Source organism: Python bivittatus, unplaced genomic scaffold (assembly GCF_059951505.1).
Source record: "Python bivittatus isolate LINGU-HERP-01145 unplaced genomic scaffold, Pbiv_v1 ctg000480_np1212, whole genome shotgun sequence".
NCBI lineage: Eukaryota > Metazoa > Chordata > Lepidosauria > Squamata > Pythonidae > Python > Python bivittatus.
Window position 1 is genome coordinate 68912904 of NW_028277075.1, and position 23834 is coordinate 68936737.

The window sequence follows — 23834 nt, forward strand, 5'->3', positions numbered from 1 at the left end:
ATCCCCAACCCCAGCTCACTTTGCAACTGCCCTAAGACAAAAACCAGACCCAATGGGCAACCTCCACTGTGAGTTGGGCTGTCAGTAAGCTGGATCAGGTCCATGGTTGCCATGGTGGCCATGAACTTCTAATCCATATCTGACTCTGGGCCCAAAGAAGGCAGGCTGAAGTCCCCCAGCACCATTAGTCTCGGTAAGTTCACTGCCAACTCAGCCACTGAGTCAAGGTGCTCAGGCAGAGCTGCTGCTACACTGCAGGGAGGGAGGGAGGCAAGCAGTAAACCCAACTTATTCCTACAGCCTAATTTCACAAAGATGGTCTCCCACGTGGCCATGTCTGGTCACTAGAGACTCCCAGATAACAGCAGCCATACCCCACCTTTGCCTTGGAATTATGGCTGGTGCTACACCTGAAACCCAAGAGGGGACATTTCTGAGAAAGGAGCACCCTCCTCCATACCCAACCAAGTTTCAATAATACACACCAAGTTGGCCCTCTTGTCCACAATCAGATCATGGATGAAGTGAGCTTTGTTGGAGGCTGGCCAAGCATAAGGGGATGGAACACAAAACCAGTGTTAAATACCTGGGCCACCTCCCCTGAGAGTAGCCCAACCCCTCCTCCTGTCATATTTCCCCATGCCCATTACTACCTCAGTGCTGCCCCCCATTCCGTCCCCGATACTCCCTTCCCCAACTCTAATAGGCCCATCATAGTCTTACCAAACACTTTTCATTCCTTGTGGGAGAGTACACTCAACCCAGCCACCTAAAGTTTCTGTCACACATTCAGCACCTGTGAGTGGGGCAGTTCCACCACCCCATCTGTATACACACTCTAAACCTCTTCCCCTCTCCTCCTCCCACTGCCACCCTACTCACAAAGGAGACTTCACAACAGGCGCAGCAGGCTGGGCTCAACGCCCCCACCCCCATATCTCACATGAGAACAAGAGGCCAGCACAGCCTCACCACACCTCCACTTCTAAAACATTATCAACCAGCAAATCTCCCAGATCTTTTCTCTCTCTCTTATTCTCTCTTTTAACTTTATTGCTCCAATTCCCACCAAAGGAATTTAGTAAAATAGGAAGGAATAACTTTTCTTCCTTCCTATTATGCTAAAAATCAGGATGTTGATTTTTAGTGCTCCTTGTTTTATAAGCATATAAGGTATTAGTTTTTACTGACAATTACTAGAAATAAGTCATTGTAATCTTTCACTTATCTTGCATTTTGGCATCACACATTATTTCCATCAGTGATAACACATGGTAATTAAGAGCCAAGAATAATTCATTTTAAGAGCAAACCTGATATAGGATTATCCTTTTCCCCTTACAGAAATAATGTTCTCTATGTGACTAACTTTTGAATCTATTTATGCCCAAACTACTACATCTCCTGTGTAAGTCAAGAATAAGCATAATTCTGCATGCAACTGACTATGAAGAAGTATCTGATTTGCTTATACAGGTAGTCCTTGTTTAGTGACCACAACTGGGACCAGTAACTCCATCGCTAAGAGAAGCAGTTGCTAAGTGCGAAATCACATGATTGTGATTGTGCTTTCTGGCTCAAAACTGACAAGACTAATCAGTTTCACACCTTTGGCTTCTGTTTGCTTCCTAACCACTCCCCCACCCTTTGGAATGCTCACTCCAGTGCTGGGATAATTAACAAGAAGGAAGGTAGTGTTGGTATTTACATTCATTGTGAGTGGGTGGGAGAAACATGTCAGACACAGGAGAGATTGCCTACAGAAATTGCTTAGTTTTTTTCTCCCCACTCCTCGCAGAGTGGAGAGATTGGAGAGGGAGGTATTACAAAAGAGTAAGTAGGCACACAATGGGGAATACACTCGGCTGCTGGCATGGTGTGCTAGCAGCTGTCAGGGCCAGTGCATTGCTTTTGATGTGTATTTCCCATTGTGTGTCTGCTTACTCTCTTGTAATCCCTTCCACTCCAATCCCTTTGCTCTGCAAAGGGGGAAAAACAACAAGTTAGGCACAGGACACTGCGTATGACTGTAATGATGATAACGTGACTGAGGGACAGCACTGTCATAACTCTGATTGATTGCTGAATGAGGCAGTCGGTAAGCGAGGATTATCTGTAAAGACAGCTAAATGAAAGAAGCACATCATTAGAATGAACAGATCATTCATGTTTTGTATTTGAAAAGTCCAACAATTATGAACGCAGTTGTTGTTTAGTTGTTAAGTTGTGTCCGACTCTTCGTGACCCCATGAACCATATTGCGCCAGGCCTTCCTGTCCTTCACTACCTCCCTGAGTTTGCTCAGTTTCATGCTCAATGAACACAGTAAAAAAGGGCTAAGAGGGTAAGTTCAGAATATGTGTGCACCAACAAGATTATGAACAGCTGTATCTGAAGTTATGGAACAGAAAACCATGCAGAACTGTAGCTTCAGACAGAAGAGAAAGCTAAGATAAACATATGCTTACATAGCATGAAGAGCATATAATCCAGTAGAAGCACATTCTTCTGTCACAAGAAACTTTATTGGGAAAGTCTGTATCCATGGATGTAGACTTTGTGAATGAAGAAGGAATCAGCATATTCACCCAGTAGCCTCTGAAAATCCCAGGAAGGAAAAGAAAAAAAACAGCTCAGTGAATATTTGCTAATACAATTTATCATCACTGTTATCACCATCATCACCACCACCACCCCGCTGTTCCAGAATGCAAGCCTCATTCATTCAACCAAGATTTCGCCAAGCATGTGAAACTGGGGTCATAATTTCTCCAGTCCTTTCTATATCCTTATTTAGCCAAAGGACTATTTATTAATTATGGAATAAAGGATAAAGGAAAGAGAATGAGATGATGTAGTGTTGTCAGTCAAATTGAGAAAAAAAACAAAAGAGAAAGAACAGCACTGAAGTTGTTTTGCCTCTTCCACAGGAAATAGCAAGCATGATCTCAGGGTACTCTAGAGCTTTGCTAAAAATCAGGATTTCTTCTTCCTTGTGACAGATTGCACCAGTAACAAAACTACTTAAGCAAATAATGGGAAAAGTATGGATCACATGTTGTTGCTTTGGTGTTCTTTAAACAAACAAGCAGGCAGGAGGGTACCAACGTTTTCATTAAAGAAACTATGCCCTGGGCACCATAAGGCCTACCTAGATAAATGTTATTGGGGGAGAGGGAGGGGAGGGGTGCTGAGGTCAAATTCCCCCTTTTTTTGCCACATCAAATTACTAGGAGCTCCACCCATCCCATAATCATTATATACAGCCCAAAGCTCCTCACTTCTAGTAATATAAGAAAGGACATGAGCTAAAACACTATTCATATCGTATAAATTAAACAAATCCACCTAGAGTTGCATGATAATTATAACTTTTGTTTTTTAAAAACAATATCAAATTTTAATCAACATTTCTTGATAAATGAGATGAAAAGAACTTGAAATTTAAAAGCTTTAGAAGAAAGAAGGAGACAGATGTTTAGGAAAACAATGTGAAAGAAAGTAGAATTGACAGAATTAGTCTATGGTCTTTCTAATATCAATTCTCCCCGATTTTCTGATGCACTAGAAAGACGTGGATGTGGAACATCATTTGCATGAATGCAAACTAGTATCTATTACCAGTTCTTCAGAATAATTTCCAGCTGTTCTAGAATTAGTAACCGTCAGTGGTAGAATATACTATTTTTATATAGATTGTCTCAAGTTCAATTCCTGGCAACTCCATTTAAATGAACTTAGCTAGCAAGTTGGAAAAAACAATCCAGAAAATGGCTGCCAGTAGGAATTAACAAAATGAACCAAGAGTTCCAAGAGAAGATAATATATGTAGGATATCTCAGGATTGAACTATGGAGTTCTTGGGGCTCTCTGAGCTTAGTTGTTTGCCTGCAGATGTTTCATTACCCAACTAGGTAACATCAGTGTGAGTGAGTGTGGGGTTTGTTGCCTGTTTATGTATAGTAGCTTGCCCTGCTAGTTGTGGTGGGGATGTAGTTTCATCCTTGGTGGTTCCTTGATTGGAGTATTGGTTTCTGCCTGAATGTTTGGTGTTGATCCCTGCTTATCTGAGTGTTCGCTGCTGGAGGGGAATAAGTCCTCCTGCAAAATCTGCAAAATTCTTCTTAAATGATTATTTTATTAAAAGTAAGCAAAAAGCAAGCATAAGCAGCTTGCATAGGAATTCATATGATTTCATAATGAGCAGGAAGGGAATAATAATATATGCAAATTAAAAAACGCTCTAGAACTTTATATGTGTATGCATACATGTATTCTTCAAAGTGAAAAGATGAGGGATGAGGAAAAATGTATGCCTTCTGGGAGTAATTTTGTTTTCTTATACTTAATTGCATTTAAAACACAAACAGTATATGCTTTATTTTACCATGTGATCAAAGTATTGGGAAAAAGCAGTCTAAATAAACATGTAATAAATAAGTATCAGAAATATAACAAAAGCAGCATTTTTGCTTCTCTGGGTTGCTTAACCTATTTTTAACCACTGAACCCAAATCACAATAAAAAAGAAAACTGTCCCACAAATACCCCTATATTAGATTTATTTATTTATTTATTTAATTTATATCACTGCCCATCTCACATACATGACTACGGGTGGCTTACAATGGGTAAAGAATTATTAAAAATTATATACTGACTATATATTAATGGAAAACATATCAAGTGCATTTTACATAATCTCCATGTCTTTCTCTCTCTCTCTGAAGAAAATTTCAGTCAGGGCCAATAATGTTAACTCAATTATATTACTTAACCAATATCTTCAAATAACAAAATAATATTGTGTAGCTTAAAGCGAGCATATTTATTATAGCAAATAAATATTTCATTTGATCCACTGGAGGTATATAAACAAGCTCCTGACTTATTTAATTTCTATCATCATGTTGTCTGCTGTGAGTTCTGCCTGCTGCCAAACAGATCTAAACAAGCTACTGATTTTGTTTCTCAGGTTAGTGGCAATGGAAGCTACAGACAGATGACATAAATGTTAAAGAAGCTAGTACAGCACATTGAAACCATGGTTGACTTAAACATGTTTTGTAAATAACCTCTATTTCACAGGGTTCATATCACATACCAAGTCACAAACAGACAATATTTTGGCTTAAACCAATATGTGTACCCAGCCTGTATGATGAATTTGTTCAAGATAATGAGCAGAGACAGAGAAGAACAATACAACCTCTTCACAAAGAGTTGATTAATTATCATTTTACCAAAGCCAGAGGTTTTCAAACATTTTCAGGCTAAAGGTACCCAGGCTAAAGGTACCCAGCCTGGTTTAAACAGGTACCCAGCCTGTTTAAAAAGACATCCAGAGCCCACGATCAAGAGGCAAAAGTCTATGACAGAAAATTGATGGCACGCAAGTATTACTTGTACACTGTTTGCTTCTAAGCCCACTTCCCCATAACAGAGACCATATATCACCAAATCAAATTGTTTAACAAATTATTTATTGTGGTGTTAATTACTGTACAAGATTAGGGAATGCCAGCATGCAATCCAGGAAGAAAAAAGGATGATGGGAAAGGGAAGAATATGGCAACCGTGGAAACCAAAAAATGGGGTAGGGGAAAGGAACCGTATTAGAAAGGGGTAATGGAGACAGAATGATCAAAAGACGGTTGGTAAATTATTAGTCCAGATACACCCATAAATATATTCCCTAAAAGATGATAAAGAGATACAGTGGTACCTCGGGATACGAACTTAATCCGTTCCGTGACTCTGGGCGTATCCCGAGTTGGTCGTAACCCGAAGGAAATTTCCCCATAGGGTTCAATGTAAATCCGGTTAATCTGTTCCGCCCTCCGAATTTGGTCGCAACCCGAGGCAAATTTCCCCATAGGGTTCAATGTAAATCCGGTTAATCCGTTCCGCCCTCCGCCCGAATTTGGTCGCAACCCGAGGCAATTTCCCATAAGGTTCAATGTAATTAACGTTAATCCGTTCTGGCGTCCACGGACCACGCGTCGGGCGGGAAAGCGGCCGGGCGCGGCGTGGTGCGGCGCAAAAACGGCCGGGTGCGGCGCAGCGCGGCGCGGTGCGAAAACGGCCTGGCGCAGCGTGGCGCAAAAATGGCCCAGCGCGGCGCGGTGCGGCGCGAAAACAGCCCAGCGCGGCGCGAAAACGGCCGCGGACCACGCGGCAGGGCCGGAAAAACAGCCGCGGACCACGTGGCACGGGCGGAAAAATGGCCGTGGACCACGTGGCATGGGCAGAAAATGGCCGCGGACCACGTGGCACGGGCGGAAAATGGCCACGGACCACGTGTCACGGTGGAAAATGGCCGCCGATCCGGTTCATACCCCGAGGCGGAGTTCGCAAACCGAGGTAAATTTTTGGGGCCGGAGCTGGTCGTAACCTGAAAAATTTGCAAGCAGAGGTGTTCGTATCCCGAGGTACCACTGTACTGAGTTTTCCAATACATAGAACAACAGTATGGCAATAAAAAAAATTAGGTTATCATTCCACTGATGAATGGATGATAGTGTCAGATTATTTGACAGCTAGCACTGCAACTACAATCTATTTCAAATTACCAGGTCTGAGTTTCCACACTTATATGTCCATATTGAATGCCTGTGTTAGAAAAGTGAAGGAGTATTTGTAGGACTAAACTATTTCTACCACGTACTTCTTTCCAGAATGAAGAGATTATATGTATGTAGTCTTTATATGAATGTGTCTGAGACATAAAAAGAAACAGAGGGATCATGACTACATTTGGTTTGGCAAGAAATATTTGCCATTGTTGCTTATATCTAGAAAAATCTCCTTAACTCAGTCTCAGATGGAACATATTCCACTGTCAAAAGTAGTGTGCCCTTTGTGTGAAAGCTGCTGCTACAGGATGAAAGCAGAAAATGCTATTGCATTGATATCCTATCTGTGGGCTTCCCTTAGGCGTTGTTTAATCAGCAGGGGACACACTGCTGTATGGCAGAGGGCTTTGGTCTAATTTAGCACAGCACTTTCTTATGGGTACTGTCCCATATCTAGGACTGAGTAAAGTAGATTAAAGCTGTATATACGTCATTAAAAACAGTACAGTGGTACCTCGGGTTACGAATTTAATCCGTTCCATGACTCTGGTCGCAACCCGATTTGTTCGCAACCCGAAGCAAAATTTCCCATAAGGTTCAATGTAATTACCGTTAATCCGTTCCGGCGTCCGCGGACCACGCGTCAAGGGCGGAAAAACGGCCGCGGACCGCACGGCAGGGCGGAAAAACAGCCGCGGACTGCGCGGCATGGGTGGAAAAACGGCCGTGGACCACGTGGCACGGGTGGAAAAACGGCCGCAGACCGCGCGGCAGGGCGGAAAAATGACCGCGGACCACGTGGCACGGGTGGAAAATGGCCGCGGACCACGTGGCACGGTGGAAAATGGCCGCGGATCCAGTTCGTACCCCGAGGCGGAGTTTGCAAACCGAGGTAAATTTTTGCGGCCAGAGCTGGTCGTAACCTGAAAAGTTCGTAAGCAGAGGCATTCGTAACCCGAGGTACCACTGTAATTTAAGAAATATATCCATAGCTATAAGAAGCTGCTATTTTCAGGAATCTTTCCAGTATGGAAATTCTGTGGCACACCTCAAACAAAAAACGCATGATTATAAACGTATTTATTTCTTAGCATCAGAAAGCCACTGGATCTAATTTTTGCCAAAAGAAATGTCTGTTCCCTGCTTCTGTCTTTACCTTACAAACATGCAAACAAGAAATACTGAATCCTCCAATATATATTACACTGATTATAGCCACCCATAGCACTCTCCTCTGTATTCAGAAGAACACCAGATGGCATACTCTTACCATAAGCAATTTAAGCGGAAATATGCAATTAGAATATGTATAAAGCATCATCAGTCTTCAGGATGCTATTCTAAAGCCCATGAATAGGATTCTTTCTGCCTCACAACATGCATCTTCACAATCTGGAGATTGTTCTGCCTTGGAGGATATGACTTCATCTTTCACAAATGTTTTCAGCTTATTGGGGAGGGGCATTTTAGCCAAGGGTTATTCAGAAAAAAACCCCTTCTCTTTCTGAATCTTGGACATAATTTCTTATGGCATATAGTGAAGGGGTGCTACTGTGATGTTTCAGATCATTCACTTGCCCTGCCTGCCATAACCATTAGTTGTAACTTCAGAAGGGACTACACTAAGGTGTCTGAAAGCTGCACCCCAAACTACCACCAGGAAACATGCAGATTGATTTACGGATTTCTGCTGGACCTTCTCCAAGTGGATGCTTTCTAATCCTTGTAGAAAGATAGCAGAAGATGAGGCACTGTATCCCACTTCTCTCATATGCTAAAGACTGTGACTTCCTGAGCCTCGTGAAAGTGAGAAAATGCTAGCAGATGAAGAAGCAAACTCAGCTATTTCACAATTAGCATTAAGAGTCCCTAGGCAAGATAACTCTGGAAAGAATAGAAACATGCTGTAAATCCTGGGCTGTAGCAACCAACTCTCCATATCCTTCTCATCTGCTAAAATCTTTCCTCTTACTGTGGTCTGTTCAGAGGCAAAGAAGGTTAAGTCTTCTTTTCAATTCCAATGCATGCATGCAAGGGAAACTAAAACTCAAAGACACCCTTCCTCTTTGGACAATGATTTCTGATTTCGGGGTTTTTTTCTTATTGCTTGTTTGAAAGAGAGGTATGCAAACTGTTTCAAGTCAGAACATTGTAGGCTCAAAAGAAGCCTTTTAAATATTCAGACTTCAGAACAAAACACTTGTGTTTTGAGAATTTTGTTCTCTGTTCAGAACAAAACTCACTGGGTTTATACCAACACTATTTCTGGCATGATGTTTTGAGCATCATGATTGACTTCCTGTTTTTTACACTGCAAGTGGGTTGTTGTTTTTTTTTAAAGTCCAACATCAGCCAATAGTTACAGGGATGGTACCAGTTCTGTCCCTGTAACTATTAACTGAAGTGGAGGAAGAGTGTGAGTGTCAAGGGGAGTCATGGAAAGAACAGGTTGAGGCTGAAAACCATACTGGACATTAAAAAGACTGCTGCTTGCATGGTAGGTAGATTTACTGCTGTTTTTAAATTATTTATTATGGGGATGTTAGGAGCTGAATTCAGTTCATAGATTATTACAATTTATTATTGTTCCACTCTCTGTGTGACAACATGCTTTTTCATAAGGTCAAGAAATTCAAAAGTATGCAAGGTAAGCAGGTGCTGTTAATCCTGGCTTGAGGTTTCAGATCTTGTTTGCTAAATGCAAAAACTAACTACATGCTTGCTTTTATGTACTGAGTGCTAACAACTTGTCATTTTCAGAATGTCTATGCTGCAGCTACTCAGAACTTACCAATGGAGGCAAAATGTGCTCCAGGGTTGGGTTGTTGTTTTTTTGACAGCTATGAAGGCTTTCATAATGAAAAAAGTGCCCTCTCATGCCTCACTCAAGCCTACAGTAGAAAACAGTTTTGCTGTTGTTCTTGTTGTTATACACTGTGTTGAAGTGCCCCAGTTGCTCAGACTTGCAGCTATGCTGCAAAAAGTGCTTTAAACTCAATTCCACTATTGCTATTGGAGTTGTATGTGTGTGTGTAAATAATTTGTGCAGACAATCATTTCTAGTTTGCATAGTAAGCAATATTTAGCATGGACTACCCTACTACCTAACTTTGTGACCCTAGAGCAGGAGCAGGAGCTTTTTTGAGTTCTGCTTCCTGACAGAGCACTTAGAATGTTTCAAAGCTTATTCCAGGATAGCACGACTGAAGGCATGCTGAGTTTTATTCCATCAAAATGTATGATAAGACATTTCACTGAAATTCCCAAAGTTCAAAGCATTTCTATGGTTTTATGCATATCTCTTAGTTTTAAATAAAAGGGAGGTTTTAACATTCCACTCTTCTATCAATGGACTACACATAGCTTCTTTGGTACAGAAGAAGCTTTCTCTATATTCTTCCAACAATCTGGCAATTGTAGGTTAAAAGCAAGCAAGAATGATGCTCTGGCCTCTTTTATTTCTGCAGATTCCTGCTTCTATAAATTATATAAGACAGGGTTTTTCAAACTGTGTTTTGCAAAACTCTATGGTTCCACAGTAACCTGATAGGGTTCCATGACAAACTAAGGGCAATAAAAAAAAAAGTTCACTTGAATGCAACCAGGGTGTCCACAGCAGTTTTCCTAAAGTGCAGCCGAAAGGGTGAGGCACCTTCTCCTGTGAAAAAATGCCACAGCAGTCATTCTGCAGATAAGGAGTTCCAGGAAATCTTAAATAACAAGTTCCACAGGCTAAAAAAAAATTGAAAACCCCTATATAAACCATATATGAAAACTGAAATCCAAGGCAGAGGTTTTTGATGTCTTTTTTGTGCTAAGAACACTGAATGCTAAGAGAAATCTTAAGCAGAGACTGAAATATGTTGCTCTGTGGGTTATAATTCTGAAGTTACCAGGATTTCAGAAGCTGCTTAATGGTTTTGTGTTCACTGCTGAATGGGTGAAAGCTTTCAGAGTTCTATGAAGTTTCTCTGAAAACCTACTTGTCTTTCCTAGTAGATCCTTCTTGCTCATTCCTTGTAGAGTTCATATTCATTTAAAAATGTTCCAGATGGCATTAAGCAGCAAGCATTTTAAAGCATATAAATCCCAAGATTTATACACCAACTGATTAGCTACTGCAAATTATAGTGTATTATCAAAATCTCCACAGTAGTTTTCAGAAATAAATATTCCCAGCAATCCTTTTAATAAATGTGATTGTGAAAGGTGTTGCCTGTATTTTCAAACTGTGCTATGAGAAAACATATTTTTTAATATGAAAAGAAAAAAATTATGGTCCTGGTTCTCTACCTTCTTCCAGTAAAATATAAAAAGAATGAAAAAAGAAATAAGGAAGAAGTAAGGTCACCAGCAACAAATCAGAAAGGATTAGACCAGCCAGGACATCTTAATTCCAATGCAACTGAGAGGAGAGGAGAGGAGAGGAGAGGAGAGGAGAGGAGAGGAGAGGAGAATGTCATAAAGAGATCCAAAAGTATCTTATCAAACTGGAGAAACTGGAGTTAACAGGGTGAATACATTTCACCATGTGAGAAAATGCAAAGTGATGAAAATGTAAGCAAAAAATAAATTTCATTATACATTCATGTGGTTTGACTTGACAGTGACTGATCAGGAAAGGGACCTTGAAATTATGATGGACGCTTGACACAATGAATGGATGTTATGGAGAAAGTTAATTCTGCATTTAGGAGCCTTGGGAAAGAAACTGAAAATAAAACTACCCATTTCATAATCCCTTTAACCATATATATACTATTTGGAATACTGTGTACAGCTCTGACCACCCTACTTTAAAAATATCTTTCCAGAATTAAGAGAGAAATTTGAGAAATTCCTTTATGAGGAAAGATTTCACTGATTTAAGGGGTGGAACATAATAGACATATTAAAATGTTGCATGTAGAAAGCATACATGCTCTCTTCCTCCCGGGTTTCCTTCCAAGCCCTCAAGTGTTTGTTTCTTGGAATACTAACTACTAGCAGAAGGCAGTTCACATTTTTAATACACAAGATCATGTAAACATTATCTATCCACAAAACTGATTTCTTCATTCATTTTTAATATTTTCCAACTATCTAGTAATTGGATACCAGTTGCACACCAGAAGGCATATCCCATCTAATCCCCAGAAACATAAATTTATGAAAGTACTAGAAAAGTAAAGGAAAATCCTAGACTGTGGCTTCCTACAATCATAGAATCAAATCTTTTTTTAGTTTTTCTATCTGACCTGTGATGAATGTTTATCCACAATTAAACAGATAAAAGCTCACCAAAAAATGAGCTTATTGATAACAAGCTTGTTGATAACAAAAGGGAATATCAAGCAAAAATATAATTTTGGCTGAGCAAGATGTAACGCGAGCTCTTCAGAGCTCCTGAAGCATGGTTTTAGAGGTTTTACATAAAGCTTAATATAGCCCAATAATCCAGCAGTACACCCTTCTCTACAGCCAATGTTTTCCAGCAGGTCCCATTCACTTAATTTCTTCTAATATCAATTACAAATTTATTTTCCTCTGAATAGCTTAATTTCCCAAATGTAAAGAGAAGCTTTAATGAAATGGATTTATGTTTGCCTATCCCTTTTTAACATATAGCTACAGGGGAGGGAGGGAGGGAGGGAGGGAGGAAGGAAGGAAGGAAGGAAGGAAGGAAGGAAGGAAGGAAGGAAGGAAGGAAGGAAGGAAGGAAGGAAGGAAGGAAGGAAGGAAGGTCTTCTTGACAGAATAATTCCCTATACAAGTGGATAAAAGGAATGTAGAGAGTAAGGAAGATGACCTTGATGGAGATATGCAGAAGCTGTTGCAAAAGAGGCTGAAATAGTTTTTTAACTCTAGAATGTCCAGATGACATTCAGAAACAGCTAGGCAGATACCTCCTTAATTCACTGAGCTATAAGGAGGAGGAGGTGGTACAGCACAGACTTGCAAGATTCTGACATTATAGCCAATCTCAATTAAAGTGGCTTTAGTTTTCCTGTGGAGTTGATTTCTACCTACCTACCTAGTCTACCTATTGGGGCTGACAAGAAAGCACAAGTATTGTTTTTACACTTGTCCTAATTAAGTGAATTAAGTGAATTTAGTCTGGCAAGATTCTGTCTATGAGGTGTAAGCAAATAAAGGAACTTAATTCAACTGAATTAATTTGCCATTGTTCTTGGGCTGGGCCTGACATCAAGCTTACCAGACCAAATCTATACTACTGCAACTAGTGGATATACCCTGGGAGATTCTTGGGAGTGGCTATCCTGAGCCTCTTATGCTTTCCACGCTCCCCTGCGGACTGTGTTATTTTTTGTCTCCTTTCCCTTCCTGGAATGCACCCCCTCCTTCCTGATAGCCTTGATCTCTGTTGCTATCCACCATATCACCCTCCTCTTCATAGATATATTCTATCACACTAGCTCTCAACAAAGTTAACATAATTCTTCAAATTAGGGCATAGATATGTTATAAAGAGCCTGCCCACTAGGCCACCTCCTTTGTTAAAATATGAATCAAGAACCCCAACTTAATTCTGTCTATGCAAAAATCTTATGGATGTAAAAACATAACTGCAGAGGGAATCAAGAATGGCCTTGAAGGACAGGAGGAAGATCCACTACCAAGGCAACAATCAGATAAGCGGGGCTTGAGCCCTGGCCAAGAAAATAACTTGAGAGAATGACTCAGACAAGCCCCTCCCTAGTTTACATGACGATAAAGGGGGGACACATTCAAACTTGCAAGATTTTGTTACTATAGCTGTTAGAATAAAAGTAGTCCTGCCCTATATGGCATTGGTTTCTTACTCTGGTCTACCTTGAAGAACTGAGAATAACTCACTCTGAGCCAGAAAGACAGTAAATTTGCCAGATGATCCATCAATCACATAGGAAGATATCCTCTTACTGTGGCTGTTGCCACTGCTTTTGATCCACAATAGCAAGAGTAGGAGATTAGGCACTGGTGATGGAATTTGTTCTATTCACTGAGCTGATTCATACTGAGGTGATTCAAGTTCATTTGCACTGCCACCTATTGTTGATCTGTAGGAAGATGTAGTTTATTAATTAAGTCAGGTGGCTGAGCCATTAAGTGTGCAGCCATTGCACACTTCCTCTGGATCCGGCAAGCAGGGAAGACCTCTTCATCTCATAAAGAGTTGAGAAATAAGTAGTGAGAGCTGGTGATGTTGTCAGGCTCACTCGTTCAGAAACTCAGTAGTTGCTGTACATTCCACAAATCACACCATGACCTAGAACTAAGTTTATTCATGAGCAGATTAATAGTCAGTAAAGATAACTGATCAACTCTAACAGTGAAGAACTCTCAATATATAATGAGACTCAAATCAGTCCAACCTGGCAATTTTCTGGCAATTTTACAGCCAATCCAAATCTAGCTTTCTGTTCTTCATCCCCACCCCTGCCATGCTATAATAACAGCATTCTTTTCTGCTGAGGTAGAACAAACATTGCCCTTTCTCAATAATCTGACAGTAAGTGTAAGTAATTGGGGTTGCAAATCATTAGATTTTCTATTCTTCCTTCATACTGAGAGACCAAAGCTTCAGCAATATGAATGTTTATATCTGGTGTGATTTTTTTGTTGGAAAACCTTCACCCATACCTATGCTAATCTAAAATCCATACTAGTATTACACAAGATTCTGTTTTACTTCAGTGTTCTCAACAGTACATACAGAACTATGTGTAAAACTGAAATGCTCAAGTAGCCAACAATTTATCTAGGTAAGAACATATGCTCCTACTCTGTTTGGAATACTGACACCCCTACATAAATATGAGAGTTTTATGCTATTCTAAAATGCTTTCATACAGTATCACTCACTGCAACCCAAAGAATTTTCTTTAGGTCTACTTCAAGAGAAACAAGAAGTTATTTCATACTCATAGAATTGTCATAATTCATAAAGTTATTTTATTTCATTATCTGACAAAGCTCTATCAAGCACAACTAAAAGTAAAATACTTTGGATTTAATTAGACATCTAGCAGAACAAAGTTTTTTTTCTTAGAGAGTAGCCAGAACAATGCGAAATGGATTCTACAATTCAGTCTTTTGCTATGCAATCAACCTCAAAGATTGGATGCCGATCTACTAACCAAAGAACACGAAAGACAATGTAGCATTCTGAAAGAGTTTCATTCCAATATACATTGCAATATTTTGACTGTCTGTAAGTCAAACACTACTATAACACTACTCTTATTCCAATTGCCCTGATTAACTTACTTATGTATGAACTTCAAGGCACCAATTATTTAATTAAAGCCTACATGATTAGGGACCAAAGTAGCTAAAAGACTGCCTATTAATGCATGAATCTAACTAGTCTATAAGAACAGCTAGAGAGGCTTCTCTCCAAGCTGAGTCCCCTCTAGTGGTATAGCAAGACTGCTATACTCAAAGTGTGGTACGCTTTGGTGAGAGCTCCCATTGCGTAGAATTCTTTATTGCCCAGAGACTATCTAGCGCCAGTGTTCTGCTTTTCAGGCATAAGATGATGATATGGCTTTTGAAGTTGCTTTTCTGTTTTTCATCCTTCTAATGATTATCTTAAATGTAGATGTGATCATTTCTAAACATGGTTTTAAATGTGGACTGCATTTTAATTCTTTTTTAAAAATATATTTTGAATGTACCCTATGTAAGTAAGTAAAACAAGCTGGATTTCCACTAAAAGCATTCAACTCCTGTCCTTTTGATCTTCTTCAAATGATTCATATTAAAGTAGAAATCAAAAGACAGCACAGCAGGGAGAAAAGCTCTTCTTTTTCAGCTTAACATAAACAGCAACTTCAGCTAACTTTTCCTGCCCAATTCCACTGCTATTATAAATAGCACATATGGAGACTTGATGCTGGAATGCAGCAGCTCATCATTTTGTGAGAACCCTTTACAGAAGGCACCTTAATGATATCATAGTGTATACTGCCTTTCATTCACACACATACACACACCAGATGCAAATATGTATACATACAAAGCTATCTTATGTCAGACTATCTACCCATATAGCATAACATTTCTACTTTGGTAGAACCTTTCTAGAGTCTAAGGCAAAGGTCCCTCTTATTACTTACTACCTGGGCCTTTAACTGGAAATATTAGACTCTTGGATTTTCTTCATGTAAACCACATGCTTTTCTACTGAGCATCAATTGTCCCTAAATAATGTGTTAAAGTGAAATCTGAATCCACACCTTTCCTTATGTAACCTTCCAAATAAGCACATACTATTGCCTATATTTAGATCATTTCCATTCACATACAAACTGGAAAGGCTTCTCTTTGGAATTTAACATATTTATTTCTTACTCTTCATGGACTGCTCTGCTATTTTAGCAGCATTTCTTTTATCACCTTAGTTTGTCTCCTAATTTCAGTCTTCTGTTCTTTTAGCTTCTGTTATTGCTTTCAGTGCATATCCATCCTGAAATGTCAAAGTATGTCAGCAATCCTTAGCCTAAACTTCCCAATCACTAAATATATCAGAAGCAGGCTGTCTTTATATTGCATCTATATTAAACGTGGAGATAAGACAGCAAATTCAGACTATGAAAATAGTTCATGTTGGCTGTACATTCCTTATCTCTCTCTTATTAACTAATTTCTACAAAAGAAATAATTTGTGACTATTAATGCTCTACAAATTTATTGCTAGGGAACTGAAATCAAACTGAATACAAGATGAATTCTGTTTCAAAGGATATACCTATAAAGTCATTACTCCAGCTCACTGCCAACCTCCCTCAAACTCCTCTAATGTTAAAATCTGACATTTCTTATAGTAATACCTGTGTTCACTTAGAGCTATCCTTGGTGCTGAAGAATCTCTCCCTGACTTTTTCGGGTTTACTGATTACTTCCATGCTATTCCCAAACTATTTTTCTAGGACTTCACCAATTTCATCCAGACCAAAGGACAGGGGCATATTTTACAATTACTCAATAATAACTCTGGAAAATTAACATCTTAACATTCATTATCCATTCTTTCAAAGTTTATTACTGCAATAAGTTTTTGATCAAATAACATTGAAAGTGATTTTCGAATATTGTAAGTGGTGTGGAACATGCTTATTTATATGATCTCTCACCTTTTAAAAAGATCAGAACATTCAAGGAGATTAATTTTCAAAAAAGGATGTCTTGGAGGTACAAAAAAAATAATTTAGAAGCCAAACTACAGGTTGCTAAAACAAAACCATCTTCAACCTTCTAAGGAAGATCAGTAAAGAAGAATGACATACATTCTTCTTCTGTATCTCCTTTGGTTCCACATTCTGATGCTATTTTTCCTCTATTACTGAATTTCAGATGGTTGGTAGGACACAAAAAAGAGCCTGTCCCACTGGATAGGATTGGTATGGGAAGTATGGGAAAACATACTCTTTTAAGTATCATAGTCCCAATTTTTTCACAGGAAGAGGCAGAAACAGTAAAAACTTATGCTATTTGAATTATACAAGTGGTTTACACAAGTTTAAAGTGTGAATATAATATAACCCTTTAAACCCAATACCAAAATATCCAAAAGCTCATTTCATCAAATTTGAATCTTTTTGCTCATTGGAAATCAGATAGATACCCTGGCTCAGATGCCACTGATCAGTTATATCGGTGGGGGTGCCTTACTAAGGGAGCTGCCTCTAAAGAAGTCACTCTGAACCTGTTTACCTGCCATTGAATAAAATATTTATTTATTATTTATTAAACCAATTTATATAGCCCCCCATCTCACCACAGGCAACTCTGGACAGCATACAACAAAGCTAAAAACAGTCAATAAATACATTAAAAATATAAAAAGCAAAATAATACAGAGAATAAAAGGATGTTAAGGGAGCCACCTCACTAATTCCCCCATCCCCTGGGGTCCCCATGCCTGCTGGCATAGCCAAGTCTTAAGGGACCTCTGGTAGCTCAAGAATGATGAGGACAATGATGAGGCCAACCTTATAAATATATAGCCTTTCCCACTTTAATGACTGGATTTAAATTTAAATTTAAACTAAATTTTGAATTAAATATTGACTATTTATAGTTATATAATCTTTGATATATATTTTTTAAAAAATCAGAACTCAAAAACCAAAAATAATTCAAAACATAAAATATATTTCTGTCTGTATTATAGCCAGCTTTTTTTACAATTTGTCATGCACGTTCTTAGCCAATTCTGTCCTGCAAGATAGGACTTGCAAGACAAACAGAAAACCTGATGAATATTATCATGGAAAATGCAAAATTATTTATTTTTGTTCTAGGAATATAGGGAAAGTTAATGTGTCATTTGATTCTGTACATGCATTCCTTCAGCAACCCAGAGCTAAATGGCTTCTCTCTTTGCACAGACTGTCTAATGACTACACTTTCAAACACCCAGCATATACTCCTCCTACTCAACGCCCACACACAGTACATTCTGCACAAATGTACACCAAGCACATAATCTTTATGCTCTTACTTTCTTCCTAAGCCATACAACAGGGACCTCAGTGTAACTGTGACTTGTCTTTCTATCACACAGAATGTGTTTTTCAAATCAACCCTTATGTTCTCTCCATAAGGAAGGTTATGAGAAAAAATTAGAAGTCATTTGTAGTGTAAGTATTTAATTAGATAACCCCATTTTTAAAAATAGTCTGCAATTCCCAGATTCTCTCATTCAGGGCAATGAAATATTTGGTGCAGCTAATAGAACACTAGAAACACCTTAATCTCTTACAGCAAAAACCATACATCAAGGATTGCCCCATATTAATGCTTTACTCTCTCTCTCTTTTTCAGTTGCAGATCTTAAGAAAGTTTAATTGTTCTTGATAGCCAACAATTGCTTCTAACAGCCAATAAGACGACACATTTACTGTTCCATATAATGGAATGAATCTGCTACCCCCTCTTTTTTTTCTACATGAACAGGAAATAGTGTGTGTATGTATGTATGGAATGGGGAGTATAGGCATTTAGCAAGCCATATACCTGGAACTGACACCTTTACTTACTACCTGTGCTGTACCAAGAACAGCAGAGCATGAATGGAAACTACATTCATCAATAATGTCTTTCATCAAATCCTGTTGGGGCAATCCCAACTGCAATCCATTTGCAATGTGACACAATAGGCAATGTCTAACCTTTTGCAGAAGAGGCAGGATGCTTTCCTTTTTCTGGAGAACAGATCTCAGTTTTACATGTTACTCTTTGTTCCCCTGCTATCTTAAGTCTGGGCAAAAATCATCATGGATTTGACCAACTTCATTTTCTTTCTATCTTGGCATTGGCAACCATGGTTTGCTCCATTACATTGCTCCATTGCCTATCTGGAGGATCTGTTTCCTAAACCAAATGGTAAAATGTGAAATTGGTAGGCAGAGCCATTTAATATAAAATGAAGGAAAAAATTACAGCTCACCCTGTTCTGAATGTCCTTTTTATCTTTTATTCCCTCAGCTAAAATATAATCACAATAATTTGAGGAAAAAATTAAGAGGTTTTACTGCCATCACCAAAATCTTTTCTTGATTTGGATTTTTTTTTGTTTCCTCGTTAAATAATCAAATAAACTTTTATTATATAAAAGTGAACAGGTTTCCTTCAGTTTGTAACTTAGGTTAACTTCTAAAGAATATTCTCCTAGTTCTCACAACAGGATGACTAAGTACCTTTTATTATACAAAATATCTGTAGGCTGCTAACCTTTGCCATTCCTGACAATAAATATTTATTCCTAAACTTGTTATTCTGATAGTTGGAGAATTCCCTGAACTTTTCTGAGGCCTGTCCTTCTACCCACTTCTCCTAAACCCTATTCTTCTCATTCCCCCTGCCTCTAGAATTTAAGCCAGGAAGAGAGGACCTATATTGAGTAACAATTTCCATTCTGTAGGAGAGCAATTGATATTATCCTAAAGCAAGAGAATCTTAAAAAGTAGTTGAGGTAATAAAAGTCCAATACACTTCTAAGGCACAGTAAAGTACTTGAAAAAGAAGCCAGGAGTGTTATCTCCTGGAGGAGTACTTTTCATTGCTCACTTTCTCAGGAGAGAAACAATATAACAAAAATGCCTTTGAATTTAGGAAATAGTTTAGTGTGGGATTAGAGCAAAACTCAGCATAGTAACTTTGAGAAACAGTTAACAGAACTCACAGGTTGTAAACTATAGAGGTTCATATGCCTTAAAAATTAACCAGGCAGTCCCCAAATGCCCCAAACATCAAAATCAAAGATATCTCTTGGACATTTGAGATTGATGCTGATCTGTGGGTGCTAATTGGGCTCAATGGCAAGACAGAAAATTGCAGGCACTCAACTTGATTAGCTCTAGGCTGTATGCAGCTGAAAGCATGTGACACATGGCATGGTATGGCTAGGTAAGAATCTTTACTGTATACTAGGAAGAAACCACTACAACAGTTGATTGCCAACATCCTACACATGGTTTCCTCTGGTGAGAGACGGCAAGGGAATGGAGCCAAGAAGGACAATGCAAAGAAAGGGAAGATGCCACAAACATGGCTGCCAAGTCAACTGCATGATGGTCTATGTTTAACATCTGCTTGACAAAACAAGTTGCTTCTGACCTAATAACCTGGACTGTTTGTCTTTGATAAATAGGAAGGGAAATAGAAGAGAGTCCTTTGCCCAGTTTCAGCTGGTACATCAGTTTTGACCCTACCTGGACCAGGATGCCTTGGCAACAGTAACTCAAACTTTAATCACTATTTGGTTGGATTACTGTAATAAAGTACTGTAATGTGGGACAGCCTTTTGCAGTGCCCTGGGAACTACAGCTGATTCAAAATGCAGTGATCACATTGTTAATGAAACAATCGTGTCACAGTGGAGTTACACCACTACTAAATTTACTGTGTTGGTTAGCCTTCCAGGCCTAATTCAAAGTGCTGATGATGACCTACAATGCCCTTTATGGGCACAGAGTCAGATTATATCAGACATCCCCTTGTCAAGATTCAATTTGCCCATCTGGTAAGAACATCACAAGAAGGCCTGCTAAAAGTCCTCAATCTACATGAGATGTGGAGAGTATGGGCCAGGTGGCAGGCCTTCTGTTGAGGCCTATGTACTTTGGAACTCCTTGCCTCCTGAGGTTTGAGCAGCTCATTCCCTCCTAGCATTTTATAAAACTGTTAATACTATTGTACCATACTTCTGATCAGCACTGAATGTTTCTTGTGGCCATCTGGGGGATTCCTATTAATTGTATGTTTTTTTGTTTTTATTCTGTATTTTTATTCTGTTATAGGCTACCCAGAGTCTATGGATTTGGATGGGTTACAAAAGCTGTGAAATAAATAATAAATCTTATTGCACAGAAAATTATGGCTCTTCAGCATACTTGATAGTTAGCCACCTGGAGAGAATCCACAAAGAGTATACACATATGAGTATCCAGTTTTTGGGTCTCCTTATCCCTGCACAAAGAAGAGGATGCTGAAATTAGAAACACTGTTTCCCTTCTCTTAGTCTACAGAAACTCTCAACCTGGTTAGAACAGAAGTTGGCTTAGTCCAGGAGTCCCTTGCTGTCTTCATTAGAAGCATCAGAAAGAAGATTGGTGAAGAGGTAGCATCTTGGACTAGTTAGTATACTGTATCCTCTACCATCTGAAAAAAAACTATCGAATTTCAAGGCCAACACAAAATGCAATCTGACCAATTTGTTTGTCATAGAAATTGAGGGCTTCTCTGACAATATTGATCATTGTTTTTTAGTATTGTTTTTAATTTGGATGTATTATGTGTTTTATATATATTTATAGTTTTAATGTTTTTTTTGTAAGTCGCCCAGAGTCCCCTATTGTGGGGGAGATGGGCGGGGGAGAAATCCAACAAACAAACAGACAAACAGGTTTGGTCTTCAACCTATGCATCAGGTGACAATGTGGAAGGAGATGCCAAATTAACAGAGGAAGCAAGTGGGAACATAATAATCTGGTTCAAAAAGTTCAGAACAAATTCCATTAGGGAATGAGTGAGGTGCTGGTGAAGTAATCTCAAAATGCAAAACCTTAGGATGAGCAGATTCAGCAGGAGTGAGCAGAGGGAAGACAGTGACCTCTGAGTGGGAGGCCATGTCAGGCTGGAGCTCAGGTGCAAGATCTGTCTCAAAGGAATGTCCTGGGAGTAACCTGGGAACAAAAAAGCAATTCTTCCAACAGTTGCCTGTCATGAGAATTATCCAAAATATGGTTAAGAGGTAGAATCCAAGGCAAATTAGAAATAGTGAAAGGCCAACATATAAAATAATTTGCTTCATTATATTTCAGACTGCTCCAAGGAATGTAAATCTATTGATCAGAAATGTGAAAGGCTTCATTTTAAGAACTCTGGTGATCTGCCCTAGAAGAGCAGAATATCACGAATCATCAGAAACTGAAGATAAATCCTCTGCAGAAGCAGAGTAGGCAGAAGCAAGGATGAACAAGAGTAAAATAATTAAAATAAATTAAAAATAATAATCTTGATGCTACAACAAATTCAAAGATGAATGTGCTATCACTGTGGTTGACAAAAATAAACTGAACGGATTCAGCAGGAGCTGTACCTAATCACATGCCAGATATTTCTATATACCTGAGAAGGTTCTGAAAGAGGCTTTGCACAGGCACATGAGTATGCATCATAGACATTATAATACAGAATATTTACATATGAGATTCTCCAAAATCAGCAATGATACTGTAAGGTAGATTAGATAATTTGATTTTCAGCAACAATAGCAAACAAATATTTATCAACAATTTAAAAGCTTCAGACTTTTGAACAGATGTGAAAGCAGAAATTGTGTTTACTGTATTCCTTTTTCCTACTGTGTTTTTCTTTCACTCATGGCTAAGTTGTGAGGAAAAGGCTACATCAATATTCAAAGTGCTGCTTTGATTGAGGAGAGAGTCATACTAACTGACAAAAATAGAAGCTTTGCTGAGAGAAAACAGAAAAGCTAGTGGAACAAGTTATCAATAATTCACAAGTCAATGGATATCTTCTGTTAACGGCCTTAAAAACATTTCATACAATTGAAAAAAAGGAAATAAAAATAACAACTAGCTTTTCTGGGCCTAAAACAGGAAACAAAACAATGTACCCATATTTAAAGAAATTGAGAGAGTATTTAAATTTCTGAGTAAGATATTCACCTGCTACATACATTTATCAGGTGAAAAAAATTATATATGAGCCTGATCATATATAAGATTTTTACATGTAAAGCATTTTTGGACAACTGAGGATCCTGATACCTTTGTGAAGGAAATTAAAAGGGACCATACACTTACATCTCTCCTTCCCTGTTTACCATTTACAATATTTATATTTTATCATAATTTCTCTAGCAAATAACTGTCCCAGGTCTTATTCCGCTCAATTCCAAAGAAAATTTAGGGACTAATAAATACATAAGCATAGATAAACAGTGGAGAAATGGCAGCCAGCAGTTCTGGCTTCCTCTGTCTTCATGGAACGGTTCAGAATTTTCTGTATTCAGAACTTAATTTACACAAAGCTTCTTTTCACACAATAAATCTAGTCAACATAGTATACACTAATACGTTGTCATCAACACATTCAATGTGAAGAAAATACAACTAGTTTGGCTGTGAAATCTCTCAGGATCATGCTGCCCAATGAAAATATATTACACAACAATTATGAACTCAATACTACTTCATAGATAAGAGCCACTTCTCAATATAATAACCTTTAGATGAGAAAAAATGTGACTTTAAAATATATAACTGTGATGCTAGTATACCATCATTGCCATGCCAGTCCATATGAGTCAATATTTAAACTTGATCTACTGCCTAGGCTGGTAATGCAATACATGCAAGTCCCAATGTTCTGTTAGACTTCAGTAGCAGCACTGGCAGCTGTGCTACTGGAGGTGAGAAAAGATCAAAGGGATAGTATGTGGCTGTGGTAATAGATGCAGTGCTACTTCTATCTCCTCCTTGTCACATTCAGTGATTCCAGGACTGGATGCTGGAAGACATGGAAGCAGAAGAAATGCAGGCAGCAATGGCAAGTAACTGTTCTTCAGAATCACCTTGGAAGGTATCAAGAGCTATAGCTGAAGGAGCTAGAAACAGAGGCAACATAGTATTTTCTGTGTTCATTGGCTGATAGGAAAGAGTTGATGAGAAGAGAGCATCCAGCAAATTAACTGTTCTGTTCTGCAGTTAATCTTCATTTTCACTTTCTCTCTTGCACATAGCT

General features: G+C 38.7%; 1 protein-coding gene across 6 annotated transcripts in view; it reads right to left on the reverse strand.

The window, feature by feature from the left end:
• Positions 1-23834, reverse strand: part of DAGLA (diacylglycerol lipase alpha) — a 119267-nt gene that overhangs the window by 56933 nt on the left and 38500 nt on the right. For all 6 annotated transcript variants that reach the window (XM_088146196.1, XM_088146190.1, XM_088146192.1 and 3 more), the window contains one exon: positions 2469-2598. In XM_088146196.1, the coding sequence (XP_088002322.1) occupies positions 2469-2484 (16 nt within the window). In that variant the 5' untranslated portion in view covers positions 2485-2598. The remainder of the gene's footprint in view (positions 1-2468; positions 2599-23834) is intronic.